The sequence below is a fragment of the Oncorhynchus mykiss genome, chromosome 8 (assembly GCF_057628025.1).
Source record: "Oncorhynchus mykiss isolate SJ-2025 chromosome 8, ASM5762802v1, whole genome shotgun sequence".
Taxonomy (NCBI): Eukaryota; Metazoa; Chordata; class Actinopteri; order Salmoniformes; family Salmonidae; genus Oncorhynchus; species Oncorhynchus mykiss.
The window spans coordinates 39,430,597-39,455,361 of NC_143029.1; the positions used below are offsets into that span (position 1 = coordinate 39,430,597).

The following is a 24,765-nucleotide window of genomic DNA, read 5'->3' on the forward strand; positions in this document are numbered from 1 at the left end:
GACTGGGCATGATTTGGAAAGGCACATACAATTGAAGTCGGAAGTTTACATACACCTTAGCCAAAAACATTTCAACTCAGTTTTTCACAATTCCTGACATTAAATCCTAGTAAAGATTCCCTGTCTTAGGTCAGTTAGGATCACCACTTTATTTTAAGAATGTGAAATGTCAGAATAATAGTAGAGAAAATGATTTATTTCAGCTTTAATTTCTTTCATCACATTCCCAGTGGGTCAAATGTTTACATACACTCAATTAGTATTTGGTAGCATTGCCTTTAAATTGTTTAACTTCGGTCAAACGTTTCAGGCAGCCTTCCACAAGCTTCCCTCAATAAGTTGGGTGAATTTTGGCCCATTCCTCCTGACAGAGCTGGTGTAACAGAGTCAGGTTTCTAGGCCTCCTTGCTCGCACACGCTTTTTCAGTTCTGCCCACATATTTTCTATAGGATTATGACAGAACACGTCTCCTTCCTGAGTGGTAGGCCTTGAAATACATCCACAGGTACACCTCCAATTGACTCAAATTATGTCAATTAGCCTATCAGAATCTTCTAAAGCCATTACATAATTTTCTGAAATTTCCAAGCTGTTTATTAGCACAGTCAACTTAGTGTATGTGAACTTCTGACCCACTGGAATTGTGATACAGTAAATTATAAGTGAAATAATCTGTCTGTAAACAATTGTTGGAAAAATTACTTGTGTCATGCACAAACTAGATGTCCTAACCGACTTGCCAAAACTATAGTTTGTTAACAAGAAATTTGTGTAGTGGTTGAAAAACTAGTTTTAATGACTCCAACCTAAGTGTATGAAAATGTCCAACTTCAACTTGTACCTTTCTATATAAGGTCCCACAGTTGACAGTGCATGTCAGAATAAAAACCAAGACATGTGGTCGAAGGAATTGTTCGTAGAGCTCTGAGACAGGATTGTGTTGAGGCATAGATGATGGCCTCCACCATTCTTAAATGGAAGAAGTTTGGAACCACCAAGACTCTTCCTAGAGCTGGCCATCGGGCCAAACTGACCAATCGGGGGAGAAGGTGCCTTGGTCATGGAGGTGAACAAGAACCCATTGGTTACTCTGACAGAGCTCTAGAGTTCCTCTGTGGAGATGTGAGAACCTTCCAGAAGGACAACCATCTCTGCAGCACTCCACCAATTAATACTTTATGGTAGGGTGGCCAGATGGAAGACACTCGACAGCCCGCTTGGAATTTGCCAAAAGGCACCTAAAGGACTCTCAGACCATGTGAAACAAGATTCTCTGGTCTGATGAAACCAAGATTGAACTATTTGGCCTGAATGCCAAGCGTCATGTTTGGAGGAAACCTGGCACCATCCCTACGGGGAAGCATGGTGGCGGCAGCATGTGGGCATGTTTTTCAGTGAATGGGACTGGGGGACTAGTCAGGATCAAGGGAATGATAAGCGGAGCAAAGTACAGAGAGATCCTTAATGAAAACATGGTCCAGAGCGCTCAGGACCTCAGACTGGGGGCGAAGGTTCCTCTCCGAATAGGACAATGACCCTAAGCCCACAGCCAACATAACGCAGGAGTGGCTTTGGGATAAGTCTCTGAATGTCCTGGAGTGGCCCAGCCAAAGCCCAGACATGAACCCGTTCGTACATCTCTGGAGAGACCTGAAAATAGCTGTGCAGCAACGCTCCCCATCCAACCTGACAGAGCTTGAGAGGGTCTGCAGAGAAAAATGTGAAAAACTCCCCAAATACAGAAGTCCCGAGTGTGTAGCGGCATACCAAAGAAGACTCAAGGCTGTAATCGCAGCCAAAGGTGCGTCAACAAAGTACTGAGTAAAGGGTCTGAATACTTATGTAAATGTGATATTTGTTTTTTATTTTATTTTTAATACATTTGCAAAAATGTCTAAAAACCTGTATTTGCTTTGTCATTATGGGGTATTGTGTGCAGGTTGATGAGGGGGAAAAACAATGTAATACATTTTAGAATAAGGTTGTAACCTAACAAAATGTGGAAAAAGTCAAGGGGTCTGAATACTTTCAGAATGCACTGTATGTGGGCAGAGTAAGCAGATGAATGAAAGTAGTGCATTTAAGCTTTTTCACTGTGGTATTTCCTGGGACATACTTCCCAGCCTAATGTATACAAATTTACTTGTTATTCACTTAATGAAAAGTCATTTGGCTACATTCCCTGCTGTTGGGATATTTTGAATGCATAGATGTTGTAGGATGTATTTGAGTAGCAAAGTTACATTTTATTTATGAAATAGCAACAGTCAAATTAATCTCATTAATCACAATACCCAGATATAGACCTAGCTAGGAAACAGTCCTTCTCGTTTGAACAGTGCAATTAATTTAGTCAGCATAAGCCAAACGTAAATGGAGAATAAGATGAGGCCTACACACAAGTGGAATACATAAAATTGATCCAAATCCAGAATTGAAGGAAAAACAAATTCATATGATTATTCCAATGTATCCTGAACCTTGTTTATTGTGGTTTTCTCCTCAGTGTATGCATTTGTTTATTTTATTTAACTAGGCAAGTCAGTTAAGAACAAATTCGTATTTATAATGACGAACTAGGAACAGTGGGTTGACTGCCTTATTCAGCGGCAGAAGGACAGAAGGACCTTGTCAGCTCGACGAGGATCGATCTCGCAACTTTTCGGTAACTGGCCCCAACGCTCTAACCACTCGGCTACCTGCCTGCCGGGTAAGTAAAGTTCCATGGTAAAGAGAAGAGAATAAAAAATAAAAAATTACATTGTGTAATAATGAAGATGTTAATGAGGACAGATGCAGTTCATTTGACGGGTGCAGTGCAATGATTTAAATATACAGTGGTATATATACGTCATTGGTGCAGTGAGAGCAGTAGGTTGTATCTTTGATAACCCGACTAGTTTAGGGGCCTGGGAGGCTCCCATGATGTCCTGCGGCTGGGGCTTTGTCGCTTAGCAACATTATCAAACTTTCTCCAGCTGAGCTTCCAGCAAAAACAAACGTGGTCTTCCAAGCCATGTAGCTAGCTAACACTGTCACTTATTTCAGCTAATAGTTAAGGTGAGCCAACGTCCACGACAGAGCCGGAATGTCAAAAGCTCCACCAAAGAAAAAGGAGTTGTCCTCCAGCCGAGTCACTTCATCACAAGGACAGACACCAAATAAAGAGTAAGATTGGTTTGATGGTCAAGCTGGTTTGATGGTCAAGCTTGCTCTAGTATCTATGCCCTACTGTTCGTTATTTATCATGTCAAGCAACACTTAAATACTCTGATTTCAAATTATATTTGCTATGTTGTTACATGTTATGTGTTGTTATCACTGTCATACGTAGCTTATTCAAGCTAATTGCAAAGTACACAGCAACGTTAGCTAGCTAATGTGTGAACTTGTTGGTAAGGTATGACAGGTGTCAATCAATCATAATACCCCCCATTATTTTTGCTGGGGCTTTCTATAGTATATTTAAGCTGTAAGGCCTGAGGGGGTGTGTTATATGGTCATTATACCACGGCTAAGGGCTGTTCTTCTGCACTACGCAACACGGAGTGCCTGGCAATAGCCCTTAGCCGTGGTAAATTGGCCATATATCACCAACCCCCGATGTGCCTTATTGCTATTATTAACTGGTTACCAACGTAATTAGAGCAGTAAAAATACTTGATTTGTCATAACCTGATTATATACGGTCTGATATATCATGGCTGTCAGCCAAACAGCATTCAGGGCTCGACCACCCAGTTTATAATTTAGCAATAAGGCCCGGGAGGTGTTAGAATATGGCCAATACACCACGGCTAAGGGCTGTTCTTGGGCACTATGCTATATAACGTCTTTTAATGGGCTACTTCAAACCATATTTTCTTCAGATTGAAATACTGTCAAAAATACTGTCAGACTGATTTGTAATAGACTGTCATAGCGCCAATTAAAAAATATATATATGTTAGGGTCGTGCAAAGAAATTGATATCAAAATGGGTTCGCAGGCAGACCTCAGGTCACCTCTTAAGGAAATGACTTCGACAACAGCATTTTCGGCAGTTAAATGCAACAACAAAACAGTTTTTATTAAAATGCAATCTATTAATGTGTTTTTTTTAGCACTATCATTTATTTGCAAGCCTAATAGCTTTATCTTTAGTTTAGGGTTGACTCCGCTCGTTGGCCCTTAGCCAAGTTCAAAGCATACGATTTCATCAACTGGTATTTACCACCTTCCCACTTGGTTTTGAACAAAGTATTATGTCGTCTGACAGGGGCTAGGTAGCCGACTGCGTTACGTGATTTGTCACGTCTGTCTACTATGCTTGAGCCCCACGAAATTTGAACCTCAGCCAGAAAAAAAGTAGCTAAGGTCTCCTAATTTTAAACACTTCAGGATTTAAACGCCCATTTTCACCATCCTACTCGCTAGCTAGTTATATAAGCCCTGCTTCTTGTTATTGTGGGCGTTTCTGTAGCTAGCCTACACGCGGGCATTAATTATCTATAGCTTCAGGGCTCTTGTTCTGCTCTCGCTTTACGAAAGCGCACAACCACTGTGTTTCACGAACAAGCTGTACACGGGGCAACTTGCCAGGGTTCCAGCTTTGACATTTTTTGGCCCGCGGCTCTCCCAATCCAAGTTACTGACAGTATGAGGAAGGGAGTCAGTGCATGATTGTGTCGATAGCATCACCCAACGAAAATGTATCGGTAGTAATAATAATGTATAGCCTAAACAGTGCTGTGACTAGAGGTCTATGCCCTGCTGCTACAAATCACTTTAGCGACGAGAGGAGTTACTTGAACAGGATTGATACATTTGGACATCAATTTAATTTCATATTGGGTTTATGGATACCACAGCACCTGTTTATTGGTGTCAAACCTGAATCATGCTTGTTTGTGGTTACACCCTAGAGCATCGTCCCTGGTGGCTAGTGCCTCAGAGGGCCCAGGAGAGCTGAGGAGATGCCGCTACCCCATCTGGCCGGAGTGGAGTGAGGCAGAGGTCAACACAGAGAAATGGGATGGGGCCAAGGGCGCTAAGGATGGAAAGATGGGGAAGAGTCCATTTTTGGTGAGTATTGATGGATTGGGCCTAGTGAAATTCCTACAGGATCAAGGCTATCCATCTATGGATTGATTTCATAGATACTGTAGCCTGCAGTGCCTCATGTTTCTTTGGCAGGTTAGCATTTTTTTTGTCATGAATCTTGTTCTGGAGGCAGCTCTGCAGAATGTGTACAAGCTGGTACAGCCTCAGTCATAAAATCAGATTTAAAACTTTAACTGTTAACCACGCTGCTTACCCTAATGCCTAACCCTAACCTTAAATTAAGACCAACAAGCTCATTTTTGTTTGAGTTTTTACAATATAGCCAATGTTGACTTTGCAGCTGGCCTATCTAAGAAAAATCGCTCCAGGACAAGACTCATGATAATAAACATCAACCTGAGTTTCTTTGGCTCTTTTTCTTTTTGGGGGTAACTGCATATAAATTGTAGCTTTCATCAATGTACATTTCTGAATTTCCAATACCCCATATTTATTTTTTGTAAATATAATACACATACATACACATTCAGAAAGTTTAGAGACCCCTTGACTTTTTCCACATTGTTACATTACATCCGTATTCTAAAATGTATTAAGTTGTTTTTTCCCCTCATCAATCTACATACAATACCCCATAATGACATAGCAAAAACAGGTTTTTAGAAATGTTTGCAAATGTATTAAAAGTAAACAGAAATATCACATTCATGCAAGTATTTAGACCCTTTAATCAGTACTTTGTTGAAGCACCTTTGGCAGCGATTTACAGCCTTGAGTCTTCTTGGGTATGACGCTAAAAGCTTGGCACATTTGGGGAGTTTCTCACATTCTTCTCTGCAGATCCTCTCAAGGTATGTCAGGTTGGATGGAGAGCGTTGCTGCACAGCTATTTTCAGGTCTCTCCAGAGATGTTCGATCGGGTTCCTGTGTGGGCCCTGGATGTGCAACTCAAGGAAATTCAGAGACTTGTCCCGAAGCCACTCCTGCGTTGTCTTGGCTGTGTGCTTAGTGTCATTGTCCTGTTGGTAGGTGAACCTTCGCCCCAGTCTGAGGTAGTGAGTCCTCTGGAGAAGGTTTTCATCAAGGATCTCTGTACTTTGCTCCATTCATCTTTGCCTCGATAATGACTAGTATCCCAGTCCCTGCCGCTGAAAAACATCCTCACAGCATGATGCTGCCACCACCATGCTTCACCGTAGGGGTGGTGGCAGGTTTCCTCCAGACGTGACACTTGACATTGAGGCCAAATAGGTCAATCTTGGTTTCATCAGACCAGAGAATGTTGTCTCCCATTAACAAAATGTGGAAAAATTCAAGGGGTCTGAATACTTTCCGAAGGCACTGTATATACAGTACCATTCAAAAGTTTAGACACACCTACTCATTCAAGGGTTTTTCTATATTTTTACTTTTTTCTACATTGTAGAATAATATTGAAGACATTAAGACTATGAAGTAACACATATGGAATCATAGGCTGTGCAAAGCTATCATCAGGGAAAAGGGTGGCTATTTGAAGAATCTCAAATACACAATATATTTTGATTTGTTTAACACTTTTTTTTCGGTTACTACATGATTCCATATGTGTTATTTAATAGTTTTGATGTCTTCACTGTTATTCTAAAAATGTAGACAATAGTAAAATAAAGAAAAACCCTTGAATGAGTAGGTGTTCTTAAACTTTTGACCGGTAGTGTACAGTTGAAGTTGGAAGTTTACATACACTTAGGTTGGAGTCATTAAAACTAATTTTTCAACCACTCAACAAATTTCTTGTTAACAAACTATAGTTTTGGCAAGTCGGATAGGACATCTACTTTGTGCATGAAACAAGTAATTTTTCCAACAATTGTTTACAGACAGATTATTTCACTTATAATTCACTGTATCACAATTCCAGTGGGTTCCAGTTTACATACACTAAGTTGACTGTGCCTTTACATAGCTTGGAAAATTCCAGAAAATGATGTCATGGCTTCAGAAACATCTGATAGGCTAATTGACATAATTTGAGTTAGTTGGAGGTGTACTTGTGGATGTATTTCAAGGCCTACCTTAAAACTCAGTGCCTCTTTGCTTGACATCATGGGAAAATCAAAAGAAATCAGCCAAGACCTCAGGAAAAAAATTGTAGACCTCCACCAGTCTGGTTCATCCTTGGGAGCAATTTCTAAACGTCTGAAGGTACCATGTTCATCTGTGCAAACAATAGTACACAAGTATGAACATCATGGGACCACTCAGCCGTCATACTGCTCAGGAAGGAAACACGTTCTGTCTCCTAGAGATTAATGTACTTTGGTGCGAAAAGTGCAAATCAACCCCAGAACAACAGCAACGGAACTTGTGACGATGCTGGAGGAAACAGGTACAAAAATATCTATATCCATAGTAAAACGAGTCCTATAGCGACATAACCTGACAGGCCGCTCAGCAAGAAGCAACTGCTCCAAAACCACCATAAAAAAGCCAGACTACGGTTTGCAACTGCACATGGGGACAAAGATCGTAGTTTTTGGAGAAATGTCCTCTGGTCTGATGAAACAAAAATAGAACTCTTTGGCCATAATGACCATCGTTATGTTTGGAGGAAAAATGGGGATGCTTGCAAGCCAAAGAACACTATCCCAACCGTGAAGCAGGGGGGTGGCAGCATCATGTTGTGGGGTTGCTTTGCTGCAGGAGAGACTGGTGCACTTCACAAAATAGATGGCATCATGAGGAGGTACAATTATGTGGAGATATTGAAGCAACATCTCAAGACATCAGTTAAAGCTTTGTCGCAAATGGGTCTTCCAAATGGACAATAACCCCAAGCATACTTCCAAATGTATGGCAAAATGGCTTAAGGACAACAAAGTCAAGGTATTGAAGTGGCCATCACAAATCCCTGACCTCAATCCAATAGAAGATTTGTGGGGAGAACTGAAAAGGGGTGTGTGAGTAAGGAGGCCTACAAACCTGACTCAGTTACACCAACTCTGTCAGGAGGAATCTGCCAAAATTCACCAAACTTATTGTGGGAAGCTTGTGGAAGGCAACCCGTAATGTTGACCCAAGTTAAACAATTTAAAAGCAATGCTACCAAATACTATTTGAGTGTATGTAATTTTCTGACCCACTGGAAATGTGATGAAATAAATCAAATCTGAAATAAATCATTCGCTCTACTATTATTCTGACATTTCACATTCTTAAAATAAAGTGGTTATCCTAACTGACCTAAAACAGGGAATTTTTACTTGGATTAAATGTCAGGAATTGTGAAAAACAGAGTTTTTAATTGTATTTGGCTATGGTGTATTTAAACTTCCGACTTCAACTCTACATAACATTCTATTAGTTGCAAGAATTTTGTATAGTAATGTTTTGAATCCGACGTTTAGCGTATCAGTTAATAAACAATGTGCCATGGTATCGGTACATCGCAAATCTCTTCCCAACTATTTCGTAGTCTATAGGCACAGTTGTCAGTTTTTTGGTCCTTCAATGAAACTGGTATACTTTTTTATTTATCACTCTTTGTCCACAGCCATTCTTTGAGGATCCAGAGGGAAAGGTCGAGCTGCCTCTGTTGCTGAAAGTGCACTCATGGAAGCGCCCTTCAGAGCACATACTCACCAAGGTAAGGGTACTTCTTCAGGACATGGTCTTGGATGGTGTGTCACACAGCCTTCAGTATATCCTTTTCATCATACAGACTTCCGCCTTAAAGTCGACACTGCAAAGAGACTGCACAAGAACAGAATGTTCCACTATACTAAGCTACATGTACAGTGTATGACACATTTCAGCCGAGTGCCATATATAGCCAGACCACTCAGGGCCATCTTATCAGGTAGTGTGCCGAAATGTATGGCTGTTAACAAAAAGTAACTCTGTTTGTCTGTGCAACACTGAGTAATTAAGCTTGCTGTTTCTTCCACTCAACAATGTGAAGAACGTTTCATTAATTCTGTATAAAAGGAAACGCACAGGAATACCCAATTAAGCACAGCTGTTCTGTTTCTTCCTTCCACTCTCCACCATCCTATTCTAGAACCCCCTAATTGACGGAAATAGTTGAGGTGTGGGTTGTTATGTACGGTTTCCATGACAATGGAAGGGCTCTCCATGGATGGAGTGAGAGAGAAGAAAAAAATATAATCTCCCTTGAAGGCTCTCTCTTCACGATCGGTGGTCTTTTAATTCGTATTTGATTAGTGGTCTGTTGGAGTCTCTTATCTTAACTCCCTAATCCAATATTCATTGCAAGCATGTCCTCTTGGGGAATCCTGGATAAACTATGGTGGAGTCTTTTTGCAAAGCATATTTGAAAAGTAAAATGATTGAGTTTCATGAATATTTCAATTTTACGTGGGTAACCTGTTTTTCAGAGGGTAATCTAGTAAACTTCCCAACGCCGCTTTACAAAATGTGTCTGTGTAATGTTTAATTTTGCAGTTCAGTAACTTTCAGAACATTGTTGACTGCACAGAGCTCAGGCATCCATCACTTTAGAAGTGGGAAAAGGGGATGTTTGATGCATCATAGAAATGCACTGTTTCCATTGTTTTGTTCCCAAGTTCAAAACATCTCATGCATTTTATACTAGCCTCCGGTAATAGTGGAGAACGAATCATCATTTGACCTGACCGCAGCCAATGAACATCTGCTCTGCAGTGAGGTATGCGCTCTCCACACACTTTACTTTACTTACCTTTTCATAAAGGCTTATCATACTGTTGTCATCTAACAGTGATTTCTGATGGACAGTAATGGAGGGACCCTAGATCATGTGATTGATTTGGTTAATTTAAAGTCACTTAGTCATTGATCAATTGATTGTTTTGTTTTTTCCATCATGTCCCTCTTCCCAGCTCTTCAGGTGGATAGTGAGTGAAATCTACATAGTGTGGAAGATCTATAATGGGACGTCAGTAGAGCAGGGGTCTGACGTCTGGAAGCCTTGGGAACACATCTACTCCCTGTGTAAGGTGGTCAAGGGCCACATGCCTCTCTATAACGTCTATGGGAAGTACGTGGTCAAACTCTACTGGATGGTGAGTGATAGGGGTATTCAAAACAGATTATAGGCATAGTTTCTCCAACCCAGTTTAACCCTGCAGTACCCCTGGACTCAGTCTTCATTGAGGGCACTTTTTAGTCCAGGAATATAGGCTTAATCTGGGTCCGTTAATCTGGGACTGTGAAACTGCTCCTGTGAACCTGCTCCGTCCTATAGGGTATCGTGTTATTAGCATGGAATGTTTTCCACTTTGCGAGATACAGTAAATTAGACTATATTTGTAGCTTCCAAATGTTTTCATTCACCTTCATGTTCTTACCATGTTAAATCATGTCTGAACGTCTCTCATACCCTGAGGTTGCTAAGACACAAACATTGTCAGCTCATTTCCACCGGTGCACCTAGGAGATAAAGACAATCCATAATTCATTTCAGAGGGCTGCACAGAGAATGGAGGACGCAGAAGCAGTCCAGCCACATCCACTCAGGCACGAATCAATCAGTCTCGCTGCTTTGTTAATATGAGGAGGCTTTGCAAATCGTCCAATGAATTGATAAGGTTTAACAGGAGTCATCTGCCTCAGGATATCACTGTGGGACACCTTTATGACAGCAAGGCGGTGGCACTCAGTCATGCTATGGGTCTTCCTGTATGGTGGGGTAATTCCAAAGCAATGTCAGTCGTCGGTATGAGGTATGATGATACATAGATTGCAGTGGAGGCTGGTGGGAGGAGCTATAGGAGGATGGGCTCATTGTAGTGGCTGGAATGGAATAACGGAACAGAGTCAAAGATGTGGTTTCCATATGTTTGATGTGTTTGATACCGTTGAATTGATTCCATTCCAGCCATTACAATTAGACCATCCTCCTATACAGTGCCTTGCGAAAGTATTCGGCCCCCTTGAACTTTGCGACCTTTTGCCACATTTCAGGCTTCAAACATAAAGATATAAAACTGTATTTTTTTGTGAAGAATCAACAACAAGTGGGACACAATCATGAAGTGGAACGACATTTATTGGATATTTCAAACTTTTTTAACAAATCAACAACTGAAAAATTGGGCGTGCAAAATTATTCAGCCCCCTTAAGTTAATACTTTGTAGCGCCACCTTTTGCTGTGATTACAGCTGTAAGTCGCTTGGGGTATGTCTCTATCAGTTTTGCACATCGAGAGACTGAATTTTTTTCCCATTCCTCCTTGCAAAACAGCTCGAGCTCAGTGAGGTTGGATGGAGAGCATTTGTGAACAGCAGTTTTCAGTTCTTTCCACAGATTCTCGATTGGATTCAGGTCTGGACTTTGACTTGGCCATTCTAACACCTGGATATGTTTATTTTTGAACCATTCCATTGTAGATTTTGCTTTATGTTTTGGATCATTGTCTTGTTGGAAGACAAATCTCCGTCCCAGTCTCAGGTCTTTTGCAGACTCCATCAGGTTTTCTTCCAGAATGGTCCTGTATTTGGCTCCATCCATCTTCCCATCAATTTGAACCATCTTCCCTGTCCCCGCTGAAGAAAAGCAGGCCCAAACCATGATGCTGCCACCACCATGTTTGACAGTGGGGATGGTGTGTTCAGCTGTGTTGCTTTTACGCCAAACATAACGTTTTGCATTGCCGCCAAAAAGTTCAATTTTGGTTTCATCTGACCAGAGCACCTTCTTCCACATGTTTGGTGTGTCTCCCAGGTGGCTTGTGGCAAACTTTAAACGACACTTTTTATGGATATCTTTACGAAATGGCTTTCTTCTTGCCACTCTTCCATAAAGGCCAGATTTGTGCAATATACGACTGATTGTTGTCCTATGGACAGAGTCTCCCACCTCAGCTGTAGATCTCTGCAGTTCATCCAGAGTGATCATGGGCCTCTTGGCTGCATCTCTGATCAGTCTTCTCCTTGTATGAGCTGAAAGTTTAGAGGGACGGCCAGGTCTTTTGCTAGATTTGCAGTGGTCTGATACTCCTTCCATTTCAATATTATCGCTTGCACAGTGCTCCTTGGGATGTTTAAAGCTTTGGAAATCTTTTTGTATCCAAATCCGGCTTTAAACTTCTTCACAACAGTATCTCGGACCTGCCTGGTGTGTTCCTTGTTCTTCATGATGCTCTCTGCGCTTTTAACGGACCTCTGAGACTATCACAGTGCAGGTGCATTTATACGGAGACTTGATTACACACAGGTGGATTGTATTTATCATCATTAGTCATTTAGGTAAACATTGGATCATTCAGAGATCCTCACTGAACTTCTGGACAGAGTTTGCTGCACTGAAAGTAAAGGGGCTGAATAATTTTGCACGCCCAATTTTTCCGTTTTTGATTTGTTAAAAAAGTTTGAAATATCCAATAAATGTCGTTCCACTTCATGATTGTGTCCCACTTGTTGTTGATTCTTCACAAAATGATACAGTTGTATATCTTTATGTTTGAAGCCTGAAATGTGGCAAAAGTTTGCAAAGTTCAAGGGGGCCGAATACTTTCGCAAGGCTCTGTAGCTCCTCCCACTAGCCTCCACTGATACAGTGCCCGCAGAAAGTATTCAAACTCCTTGACTTTTTCCACATTTTGTTGTGTTACAGCTTGAATTTGAAAGGGATTAAATCGCGATTTTTTTGGGGTCATTCGCCTACGCACAATACCCCATAATGTCAAAGTATATATTTTTTTTAAATATTTGTTTTACAAATTAATTAAAAATGAAAAGCTGAAATGTCTTGAGTCAATAATACATTTTTTATGGCAAGCATAAATAAGTTCAGGACTAACAATGTTCACAACAGGTCCCATAATAAGTTGCATGGACTCACTCTGTGTGCAATAATGACTACCTCATCTCTCATCTCATCTGTACCCCACATATACAGTGCAATGATCTGTAAGGCCCCTCAGAAGAGCAGTGAATTTCAAACACAGATTCAACCACGGAGACCAGGGAGGTTTTCCAATGCCTTGCAAATTTGGGCACCTATTGGTAGATGGGTAAAAAAAAAAAAGCAGACATTGAATATTCCTTTGAGTGTGGGGAAGTTATTAATTACACTTTGGATGGTGTATCAATACACCCAGTCACTACAAAGTTGCAGGCCTCCTCCCTAACTCAGTTACCGGAGAGGAACGAAACCGGTTAGGGATTTCACATTGAGGCCAATGGTGACTTTAAAACAGTTTGAGTTTAATGGCTGTTATAGGAGAGAACTGAGGATGGATCAACAACATTTTGTACCTAGTCCACAATACTAACCTAAATGACAGTGAAAAGAAGGAAGCCTGTACAGAATAAAAGGCACTAAAGCAGGGGTGGACAACTCTAGTCCTCGAGGGCCTGATTGGCTTCACACTTTTTCTACATCCATAGCAAACACAGCTGATTAATCAAATTGCATTCTAAACTGCAGATCATGATTAGGTGATTATTGGAGTCAGGTGTGTTAGCTGGGGCTGGGGGAAAACTATTTCACCAATCAGGCCCTCGAGGACTGGAATTGCCCACCCCTGCACTAAAGTAATATTACAAAAAATGTGGCAAAGCAATTCACTTTTGTTCCGACTACAAAGTGTTAGGACAAATGTGTAATCAAACACATTACTGAGTACCACTTTCCATATTTTTCAAGCACAGTGCAGTGGTGGTTGCATCATGTTATGGTTATGCTTGTAGTCATTGATGGCTGGGGAGTTTTTCAGTATAAAAAAGAAACAGATCGGAGCTACTGTAAGCACAGGCAAAACCCTAGAGAAAAATTGGGTTCAGTGTGCTTTCCACCAGACACCTGGGAAATTAATTCACCTTTTAGCAGGGCAATAACCTAAAACACAAATCTAAACTGGAGTTGCTTACCAAGAAGACGGTGAATTTTCCTGAGTGGTCAAGTTACAGTTTTGACTTAAAACTTCTTGAAAAACTATTGCAATACCTGAAAATGGGTGTCTAGCAATGATCAATAACCAATTTGACAGAGCTTGAAGAATTTAGAAAATAATAATCCGCAAATGTTGTACAATCCAGGTGTGCAAAGCTCTTGACACTTACTCAGAAATGTTCCTCTACAAAGTAATAACTCAGGGGTGTGTGAACTTATGTAAATGAGATTTTTCTGTACTTCATTTTCAATACATTTGCAAAATGTTCTAAAAATATGTTTTCACTGTCTCGTTATGGGGTATTGTGTGTAGAATGTATCCATTTTGAATTCACAACAAAATGTGGAATAAGTCAAGGGATATGAATACTTTCTGAAGGCACTGTAAGTCTACCACACTTTGTTTTCTCTGTGTTTGCTCTGTGATGATGCTCACAGTTATGAGACTGTATTTGCAAATAGTCTTCAGGAGTATTTCTTCAACTTGTATTCTGTTTGTCTACAGTTCTCGGCTGGTGAAGATAGGCATATTCCATTTGTTTAAATCAAAAGAGATGTTTTGGAACATAAGCGTATCAATCACAACAATAACAAAGAGATTGTGAGGTATAGAAGCATAGGAGGACGAGATAATGTAACAGTTAAACTCACTGGGCAGGCTGACAAGATTGGAGTTAGCAGCTCCCGTGCCAAAACTAGCATGCTAACAGATGGATAAGGAGACATAATATGCCATACCCTCTCTTTCGTTCTCTATTCCCGTCTCTTTCTCGCTCTCTCGTCCCCTCTCACTCTTTTCCCCTCTCTCTCCTTGTTTATCTCTCTTTTTCCACCCTTTCTCCCGCCCTTTCTTTCACATACTCCTCTGCCCTCTCTCCCTCTCTCTTAATGAAGTTAGCTCCTTCACACCCTGTCCAGTCTCATCTGCAGAAAGGTTGAGCAGCTCCTGAGGGCGATGATTAGGATGGGGGGGGACAGTGAGACAGAGAGAGAGAGCGGCACAGCTGTGATCAGTCAGTCAGATTACACCGTGCGTCTAAAGACTGAAGCTGCCTGTCACTGTATAACACTGTGACTCCCACAGACAGCCAGTGGACATGGAGAACACTGAGGGGCTGCCTGTCTGCCACTGGGTTGAAGAGAGCATATGGATTCCTAGAAGGCGAGAGGCAGGGTAAATGGAATGGTGGGAGTAGGAATGTCCATCTTCAATCGCTAAATAGGTTAGCTATATGAATGAAAAATTACATGGGGTTCCTAGGAAGATTTTCACTTGGCATTTGTGCTGAGTGAGTCCCAGCTCACCGCTTTTTCATCTCTTCCCATCTGTATTTAATAACTGTGGTAATGCTCTCTGGTGTGTGTGAATCATACTCAAGGGTGCTACTATCAAATACAGTACCTAAATGACAAATGGACAATAGATGCCTACACAGCGCTAGTACAGACCAGTCATTCTTGTTTTAAACAGCAAATCGATTGAAGTCAACACTCCCATATTCTGCCGTTGTCTCAACATTGACTGCCTGGTCAGTGGAAATGAGATTATATCCAGCCTATTAATCAAATCTAAAGAATAAAGAACGATACACGGAAAGTATTGTTACTGTAATGGGCTGGTAAATGAAACTCACTGTGCTCTGTCAATTTCCAATTTCTGTCGCTCTCTCTTCCTTGCCTTCTTTCTCCCCTCCTCCTCTCGCTCTATTGTTCCCTCATCTGTTCACTTTTTTTTTCTTCCCCTTCTGTCAGGGTTGCTGGAGGAAGATCATGGTGGACGATGCGTTGCCGTTTGATGAGGACAACAACCTGCTGCTTCCTGCCACCACCAACCAATCAGAGCTGTGGCCCATGCTGCTGGCCAAGGCCGTCATTAAACTGGCCAACACAGAGTGAGTTCAACCATAGTTAAATCCTACTGAAACCTCTCAACCACCCTAGAGGGGACACAAACCAACAATCAACTTCAATACTGGGGGGGGGGCACAAACCAATGACTGTATATATGAATTGACAAAGCCATCGATCAAGTGACACCACCCATATGATAAAATACTATAGTATACTCTGGTATAAATACTATAGTATTCACTTGTGTTTTTGCAGACTTTACTGTTGTATTGGCTGTAGTTTTGGCGGACCAAATTCTGCAGAAACACTGCAGTGAATACTGTAGCATTTACTTTAGTAAACTGTAGAATATTGTAGTATTTACAGTTAAAGTTGCACTATGCAGAAATTGCTCCACCATTTCAGTTTATGTGATGAGAATCATTGTACCATCTAAACCGCTGTGAAATATATTTTCCATAACCAAAAATATTGTTGCAGAGGCCTGAAGCTGGTGTACAAAACCGAAAGTAAAAGACACAAAAACAAAACTTAAGAATGGGAAGCATATAAATAGTGGACATAGAAAAGATCTACTGCTTCTTAGACTTGCTTTCAAGAATAACAATATATCTATACTTCTATGTGAATTGGGTCTCACAAAAAGTCACATATTGCCACTAGCTATAATATGAATACTGTTGTAAAACAAACTGTAGTCCATATTATTGTAACTAATGTAGTGTTTTTGCGAATTGGAGTATTTATTGTAGTGTTTTTGTGGATTGTAATATACTGCAGTATTTACTGTTGTGTTTTTTTCAGATATTTCTGATATCACTGTAGTATTTACTATAGTGCATTTATTGTATTATCTTTGACATAGAAGTAGAAGCTTTCTTGTTGTGGAAACCACCTACTGGAGAAATGGGCAAATGAAATACTGTTGTATTTACCATAGTTAAAAAAGTGTTGTTTTTTTGCTGAAATTACTGTAGTGTTTACAACAGTGTTTTTTCGTGGATTATACTGTACTATTACTATTCTACAGTATACTACAAAATGCTATAGTAAGTACTACATGTGATCGAAGGATACTAGTGTAGTATAGTATTCTACAGTATACTACAGTTTACTACAGAATTCTATAGTAAGTACTGTAGTATTCTATAGTAAACTGTAGTATTTATTTCATTCCTATGTGAAGACTCAATACCGCATTGAAGTCGGTTAAGACGGCGTCTCATGGAGACATAACATGCGCAGTTTGAGCTACTCCAGGAAGCGACGTTGCAGGCTCTGTGTTGCCCTCTCTCATTGAGTATCTCTAGATGAAGGCCAAACTGGGTACCGCAGGCTGCTATCAGCAACTAAATTATCCTTAACTTCTTCCGTGTGCAATTTTTAAATATTTTTTATCAATCAGTTCAAGGACATACATCTGGTGTATTAGAAGCAATTATTGGCACCATGATTGTCCCCCCCCAAAAAAATATGTACACAAAGATTGACCACAAAGATTACAATTTTTCCATCTTGAAACAATGTCTGCAGTACCAAAGTCGGCATTGAGGTGGTAGCCGTTCTCCCCTGGCACACACCCTATTATCAGTCCATAGTACTACCACGGTGCTTAGAAAGCACAACTCACATTCATTTTTTTCCATTTTTTTCATTTTTTTCCTTCTCTTTTAATTATTGGATAGGACAGAAGTAGAGTGGGAAGATGGAGAGTGTACTGAATTTCCAGTAGTCCGGAATCGAACCCATGCTGCAGCTGCTGCTAAATCGTTGCAGACAAAATAGTCATAATAAATAACATTTGGGGGCCTCCCTGATGGCGCAGTGGGTAAGGGCGCTGTACTGCAGCGCCAGCTGTGCCACCAGAGACTCTGGGTTTGTGCCCAGGCTCTCTCGTAACCGGCCGCGACCGGGAGGTCCGTGGGCTGACGCACAGTTGGCCTAGCGTCGTCCGGTTTAGGGAGGGTTTGGCCGGTAGGGATATCCTTGTCTCATCGCGCACCAGTGACTCACGTGGCGGGCCGGGCGCCGTGCTCGCTAACCAAGGTTACCAGGTGCACGGTGTTTCCTCTGACACATTGGTGCGGCTGGTTTCCGGGTTGGATTCGTGCTGTGGGTTGGATGCAAGCAGTACGGCTTGGTTGGGTTGTGTATCGGAGGACGCATGACTTTCAACCTTCGTCTCTCCCGAGCCCGTACGGGAGTTGTAGCGATGAGACAAGATAGTAGCTACTAAAGAATTGGATACCACGAAATTGGGGAGAAAAAGGGGTAAAATTAAAAAATAAAAATAAAATTATAATTATTTTTATTTATTTCTATATATATTTATGCGATTGGCAATTAAGCACTTTTTCTAGTTACAGAGTCAAATGAACTCATGGATACCATTTTTATGTCTATGTGCAGTTTAAAGAAAGTTTCTAACTAGTGTTGGCGCAATTACGAACTAGCATTAGCACAATGATTAAAGTCTACACATTCCCATTGACTTCCAGTCATTGTGCTAATGCTAGTTAGCAGTGTCTCGCAAAACTACCTTCAACTTCCTTCAAACTGCACACAGAGACATAAATAATGGTACCCATTAGTTAATCTGACTGAGTAAGTAGAAAAATGGCTTAATTATCAAAATCTTGCACTAAACCATTTAAGATCAATGACAAGTTTTAACATGCAGAACCAGTGAAAAGTTTGGACACACCTACTCATTCAAGGGTTTTTCTTTATTTTTACTATTTTGTACATCGTAGAATAATAGTGAAGACATCAAAACTATGAAATAACACATGGAATCATGTAAACTCGCAAAAAAATAAACGTCCTCTCACTGTCAACTGTGTTTACTTTCAGCAAACTTGACGTGTAAATATTTGTATGAACATAACAATATTCAACAACTGAGACATAAACTGAACAAGTTCCACAGACATGTGACTAACAGAACTGGATAATGTGTCCCTGAACAAAGCGGGGGTTAAAATCAAAAGTAACAGTCAGTATCTGGAGTGGCCACCAGCTGCATTAAATGCTGCATGACGGACCCTCCACCTCCAAAGCGTTCCACCAGAGTACAGGCCTCGGTGGAACGCTGATTCCTTCGATAATAAACGTGAATCCGACCATCACCCCTGGTGAGACAAAACCGCGACTCGTCAGTGAAGAGCACTTTTTGCCAGTCCTGTCTGGTCCAGCGACGGTGGGTTTGTGCCCATAGGCGACATTGTTGCCGGTGATGTCTGGTGAGGACCTTCCTTACATCAAGTCTACAAGCCCTCAGTCCAGCCTTTCTCAGCCTATTGCGGACAGTCTGAGCACTGATTGAGGGATTGTGCATTCCTGGTGTAACTCGGCAGTTGTTGTTGCCATCCTGTACCTGTCAACCAGCTGTGATGTTCGGATGTACCGATCCTGTGCAGGTGCAATTTATTACCCTGGCAACATCTGCATGCCTCCTTGCAGAATGCCTAAGGCACATTCATGCAGATGAGCAGGGACCCTGGGCATCTTTCTTTTGGTGTTTTTCAGTCAGTAGAAGGCCTCTTTAGTGTCCTACGTTTTCATAACTGTGACCTTAATTGCCTACCGTCTGTAAGCTGTTAGTGTCTTAACGACCGTTCCACAGGTGCATGTTCATTATTTGTTTATGATTCATTGAAGAAGCATGGGAAATGGTGTTTAAACCCTTTACAATGAAGATTTGTGAAGTTATTTGGATTTTTACAAATTATCTTTGGAAGACAGGGTCCTGAAAAGGGGACGTTTCTTTTTTTGCTGAGTTAAGTAACCAAAAAAGTGTTAAACAAATCAAAATATATTTAAATGTTTTTTTTTTTTAACTAGACAGTTAGTTTAACTAGACAAGTCAGTTAAGAACAAATTCTTATTTTCGATGATGGCCTAGGAACAGTGGGTTAACTGCGTTGTTCAGGGGGAAAACAACAGATTTGACCTTGTCAGCTCGGGGATTCGATCTTGCAACCTTTCGGTTACAAGTCCAACGCTCTCACCACTAGGCACCACAGCTTTGCTCACTCTACAGAAGATAACCCTATTTGGTAAAAGACCAAGTCCATATTATGGCAAGAACAGCTTAAATAAGCAAAGAGAAATGACAGTCCATCATTAGACATGAAGGTCAGTCAATGCGGAACATTTCAAGAAGTTTGAACGTTTCTTCAAGTGCAGTCGCAAAAACCATCAAGCGCTATGATGAAACTGAGGACCGCCACAGGAAAGGAAGACCCAAAGTTACCTCTGCTGCAGAGGATATGTTTATTAGAGTTACCAGAGTTCAAGTAACAGACACATCTCAACGTCAACTATTCAGAGACTGCGTGAATCAGGCCTTCATGGTCGAATTGCTGCAAAGAAACCACTACTAAAGGATAACAATAATAAGAAGAGACTTGCTTGAGCAAAGAAACACGAGCAATAGACATTAGACCGGTGGAAATCTGTCCTTTGGTCTGATGAGTCCAACTGCCTAGGATCTCTGCATGTGTGAAGCTTTGAGGAGAAGGTGTGATGGTGTTAGGGTGCTTTACATTCCTCAGGAAGCTGATTGAGAGAATGCCAAGAGTGTGCAAAGCTGTCATCAAGGCAAAGGGTGGCCATTTGAAGATTCTCAAATATAAAATATATTTAGATTTTTTTAACACTTTTTTTGGTTACTACATGATACCATATGTGTTATTTCATAGTTTTGATGTCTTCACTATTATTCTACATAATACAAATAAATAAAAACCCTTGAATGAGTAGGTGTGTTCAAACTTTTGACTGGTACTGTTTATTTGTGGAAAAACCGAATGAGCAGTGGCGGAAAATGAGAGCCACGAGCACACAACCAACACTTGCCCCTCACCTCCCTACAAGGCAGGTGGTCTCATCTGTTGCAGTATTTTTCTGATGGTGTCAACATAATGACATTTTCATGCATTTTGGAGTAGATTGTCCTATTAAAAAGTCACCGGAAGTGACCTTCATACAGTCGTTCTAACCCCAACAAATATTACCTTTGCCACCGCTTCTGAAGAAACATGCTTGGGGAAACACTGGCACCAGGGGAGGTGGCTTAGACCGCTAGATCACCTTAGGCCATTCATTTCAGCCCCAGTACACCTCCCCATATGTTTACAGAGGACTTTATTACTGTACATGATGGGGAAGGTAAGTAAACAAAGCACTACAGCAACACACACAAACACACACACACACACACACTGCTGGGCTATTTTGTTGGCATTGTAGAAACAGACACAGTGGGTCAATTCCCCGGTCTGTCACTCTACAATTTGGTGGCTTGTGCGTGCATGTAATTGTCGGATTTACTGTATGTTGTAGTTTTATGGTTGTCAAAGGTTGGGACATAAATGTTTCATCTCATCCAGGAAATCAGGTTTCTCTCTGCTTGTGAATCTTTTATAACCCCCAGTGAAAGTTCAAAGAAGATAAAGCTCTGAAAACTTTTTACCATGTGTCTGTCGTAAAAAGCATAGTCTTAATCTTGAATCTTCCATATCCATTTTTGTTGGTGTGCTTTTTATAGAAATCACAGTGGAGCATAGTATGGAGCTCAGTAGCAATTTTAGGATGGTTTATAGTTTTTCAGTGTCAGATAGTGAGTAAGGCCACACAGTAAACATTGATCAACTTTCATTTTGCTATTCATTACTGTCTACTGAACAGGTTGGGCACAGTGTCCCATGAGGTGCAATTAGACACACAAACATCTGTTTCAGTTCAAAAACACTAGCAGGACACCTGTACACCCACACACACACACACCCCAACAATCAGACACACACACACACACACACACACACACACACACACACACACACAGATCATATAATGGAATTCCCAGGGTTTCTCTGAAATCAACTTCTGTGTTTGTGTATTTCATAAACAATCAAGCATGAAATTACTTTTCCTCTGTAAGCCTGAGAAGCCACTGTCTGTCTCTGACTATCCCATCCAATTGCTGCTAGGTCAAATCTCCCTGCTGTGATACTGTGAATATGTGTGTGTGTGTGTGTGTGTTAGCCGGAACTATAGTAGTCAATTTAGCAGTGGTTTCCTAATGTGTGTTTTGTACATTGTGGTGTAATGTGTGTGTACAGTATATGTGTGTTTGTGTTGCAGTGTGGTGTCGGGACAGAGGAAGGAGCTGGGAGAGTTCACTGTCATCCATGCTCTGACCGGATGGATCCCTGAACTCATCCCTCTACAGTAGGGTCATCATCCACTTATCTCTTCTCTTCTCATCTATTCTTCCTGTTCTCTTTCTGTTCATTGAAGTAGGGTTATCCTCATCTTGTAGCTTTAGTTTTTCACATCCACACTTTATTAGACCATTGATTTATACAATAGAATAATCTCTGATGTTGTTAAAAACCAAGCAGTCCATTTTGACCTATAATGCCTGGTACCTGCAGCCTAAAGTGGATACAGTGAGGGACTGCAGTGCAGGGTCTTACCTCCTCTTGATTAAACTGTGTACGGGGAAGCAGGAGAGTGTTGTTCTCACCACCTCAGCAGGTTAGCTGTTGTTAGTGGACCCCTATCAGCCAACACAGTCAGGGTGCTGAGGCACACACAGACATACAGACACCCACCAGGCTAGTGTTAGTGTGACTGTTCTACAGGGGTCGAGGGGCTGTGGGAGGTCCCATTGTAATTTTCTCCATATTAAACCTGGATTGGGCTGGGAACACACACACACACCAGTGGTGGCCGGTACCATTTAAGATGAAGGAGGACACATTTTGTTTTTTCAATTACAGCATATTGGATGACTGTTATTCATATTAAATTCCCCCAGCTCAATGTAACATTGATAGGTTTAGGCTACTACATGATACTCTAATTTCCCCTATACCCATAATGAGGTTGTTACAACCTAGCCTACAAATTACAGTTTATAATGTAGGTGCACAGGTCAAGAGACAAATTGGAGTAATCAAGGTGACAGACTGCGACACATTCAATACCGCCTTGCACACTCTTGCCTGCATCTAGCTGATCTTGGGTGTAATCATTAGTCTAAACAGTTCCAAAATGTTGTGTTTTGTGACTTTAACGAGTTTCTCTTGGACAAATTCAGGTAGGTCCATCCCTGTTTCATTCCGTTTGCTTCAGTTTAAAAAAAGATGATCAAGAATTTCAAGAAGAGCGGTTCAATTGTTGTTGTGAAGAAGGCTTCAGGGCGCCTAAGAAAGTCCAGCAAGCGCCAGGACCATCTCCTAAAGTTGATTCAGATGCGAGATCGGGGCACCACCAGTACTGAGCTTACTCAGGAATGGCAGCAGGCAGGTGTGAGTGCATCTGCACGCACAGTGAGGCGAGGACTTTTGGAGGATGGCCTGGTGTCAAGAAGGGCAGCAAAAAAGCCACTTCTCTCCAGGAAAAACATCAGGGACAGACTGATATTCTGCAAAAGGTACAGGGATTGGACTGCTGAGGACTGTTGTAAAGTCATTTTCTCTGATGAATCCCCTTTCCGATTGTTTGGGGAATCCAGAAAAAGCTTGTCCGGAGAAGACAAGGTGAGCGCTACCATCAGTCCTGTGTCATGCCGACAGTAAATCATCCTGAGACCATTCATGTGTGGGGTTGCTTCTCAGCCAAGGGAGTGGGCTCACTCACAATTTTTCCTAAAAACACAGCAATGAATAAAAAATGGTACCAACACATCCTCCGAGAGCAACTTCTCCCAACCATCCAGGAACAGTTTGGTGATGAACAATGCCTTTTCCAGCATGATGGAGCACCTTGCCATAAGGCAAAAGTGATGACTAAGTGGCTTGGGGAACAAAACATCGATATTTTGGGTCCATGGCCAGGAATCTCCCCAGACCTTAATCCCATTGAGAACTTGTGGTCAATCCTCAAGAGGTGGGTGGACAAACAAAACCCCACAAATTCTGACAAACTCCAAGCATGGATTATGCAAGAATGGGCTGCCATCAGTCAGGATGTGGCCCAGAAGTTAATTGACAGCATGCCAGGGCGGATTGCAGAGGTCTTGAAAAAGGGTCAACACTGCAAATATTGACTCTTTGCATCAACTTCATGTAATTGTCAATAAGACTTTGACACTTGTGAAATGCTTGTAATCATACTTCAGTATTCCATAGTAACAGCTGACAAAAATATCTAAAGACACTGAAACAGCAAACTTTGTGAAAATGAATATGTGTGTCATTCTCAAAACTTTTGGCCACGACTGAACAGCTAGCAGTTACACCAGCAACAGTTACACCAGCTAGCAGTTACACGGTGACCACACATTAATGAATCCGAAAGCTTATCTTGACATGGAAGAGATGCAGTGTTGGATAGCCTCAGCATGCTAGTTATCATAAATAGCATTCCTCCCTGTTTGAGTCAGGTTGCTGAGTAGGCTAAATTACCTGCATTAGCTAAGTAATTGAAAGGTAAACTGAGAAGAAAAATTTAATGAAATATAGCCTGCACTCTCTCTGCTGCTTCTCCATAATTTTTGAAGAAATTAATTTGTTCAAAACTGTTCAACTATTGTGTCTCTCTCTTTGAGTCATCTTCTCAGCACACTTTATTCACTGCAGTGGTAGCTAGTTATAGCTTATGTTTTCAGTGCTTGATTCATTCTCTGATACTTTGATTTGATGAACAAAATGTTAGTTCATACTGCAAGAGCTCTGATAATTTGGAGGATGTCCTCTGGTGGTTGACATAATTATTGTTTATGTCAGTGGAAGGAGGTGAGAACCATCAGCCTCCTAGGTTTTGTATTGAATTAAAACAATTTTTATTTATGAAGCCCTTTTTACATCAGCAGATGTCACAGAGTGCTATACAGAAACCCAGCATAAAACCCTAAACAGCAAGAAATGAAGATGAAGAAGCACGTTAGCTAGGAAAAACTCCTTAGAAAGGCAGGAACCTAAGAAGAACACTGTGGCCTCGTCCGACAATACCCCGGGACAGTGCCAACCAGGCAGGATAT

The 24,765-nt window shown here is 41.2% G+C and overlaps 1 protein-coding gene across 1 annotated transcript in view; it reads left to right on the forward strand.

Annotated features, from left to right (window-relative positions):
• The first annotated feature begins 2,874 nt into the window (after positions 1-2,874).
• adgb (androglobin) overlaps positions 2,875-24,765 on the forward strand; it is a 118,349-nt gene continuing 96,458 nt past the window's right edge. Inside the window, exons 1-7 of the mRNA XM_036985453.2 lie at positions 2,875-3,169; positions 4,906-5,065; positions 8,580-8,672; positions 9,642-9,713; positions 9,907-10,089; positions 15,675-15,814; positions 21,921-22,007. Of these exons, the coding sequence (XP_036841348.2) occupies positions 3,090-3,169; positions 4,906-5,065; positions 8,580-8,672; positions 9,642-9,713; positions 9,907-10,089; positions 15,675-15,814; positions 21,921-22,007 (815 nt within the window). The 5' untranslated portion in view covers positions 2,875-3,089. The remainder of the gene's footprint in view (positions 3,170-4,905; positions 5,066-8,579; positions 8,673-9,641; positions 9,714-9,906; positions 10,090-15,674; positions 15,815-21,920; positions 22,008-24,765) is intronic.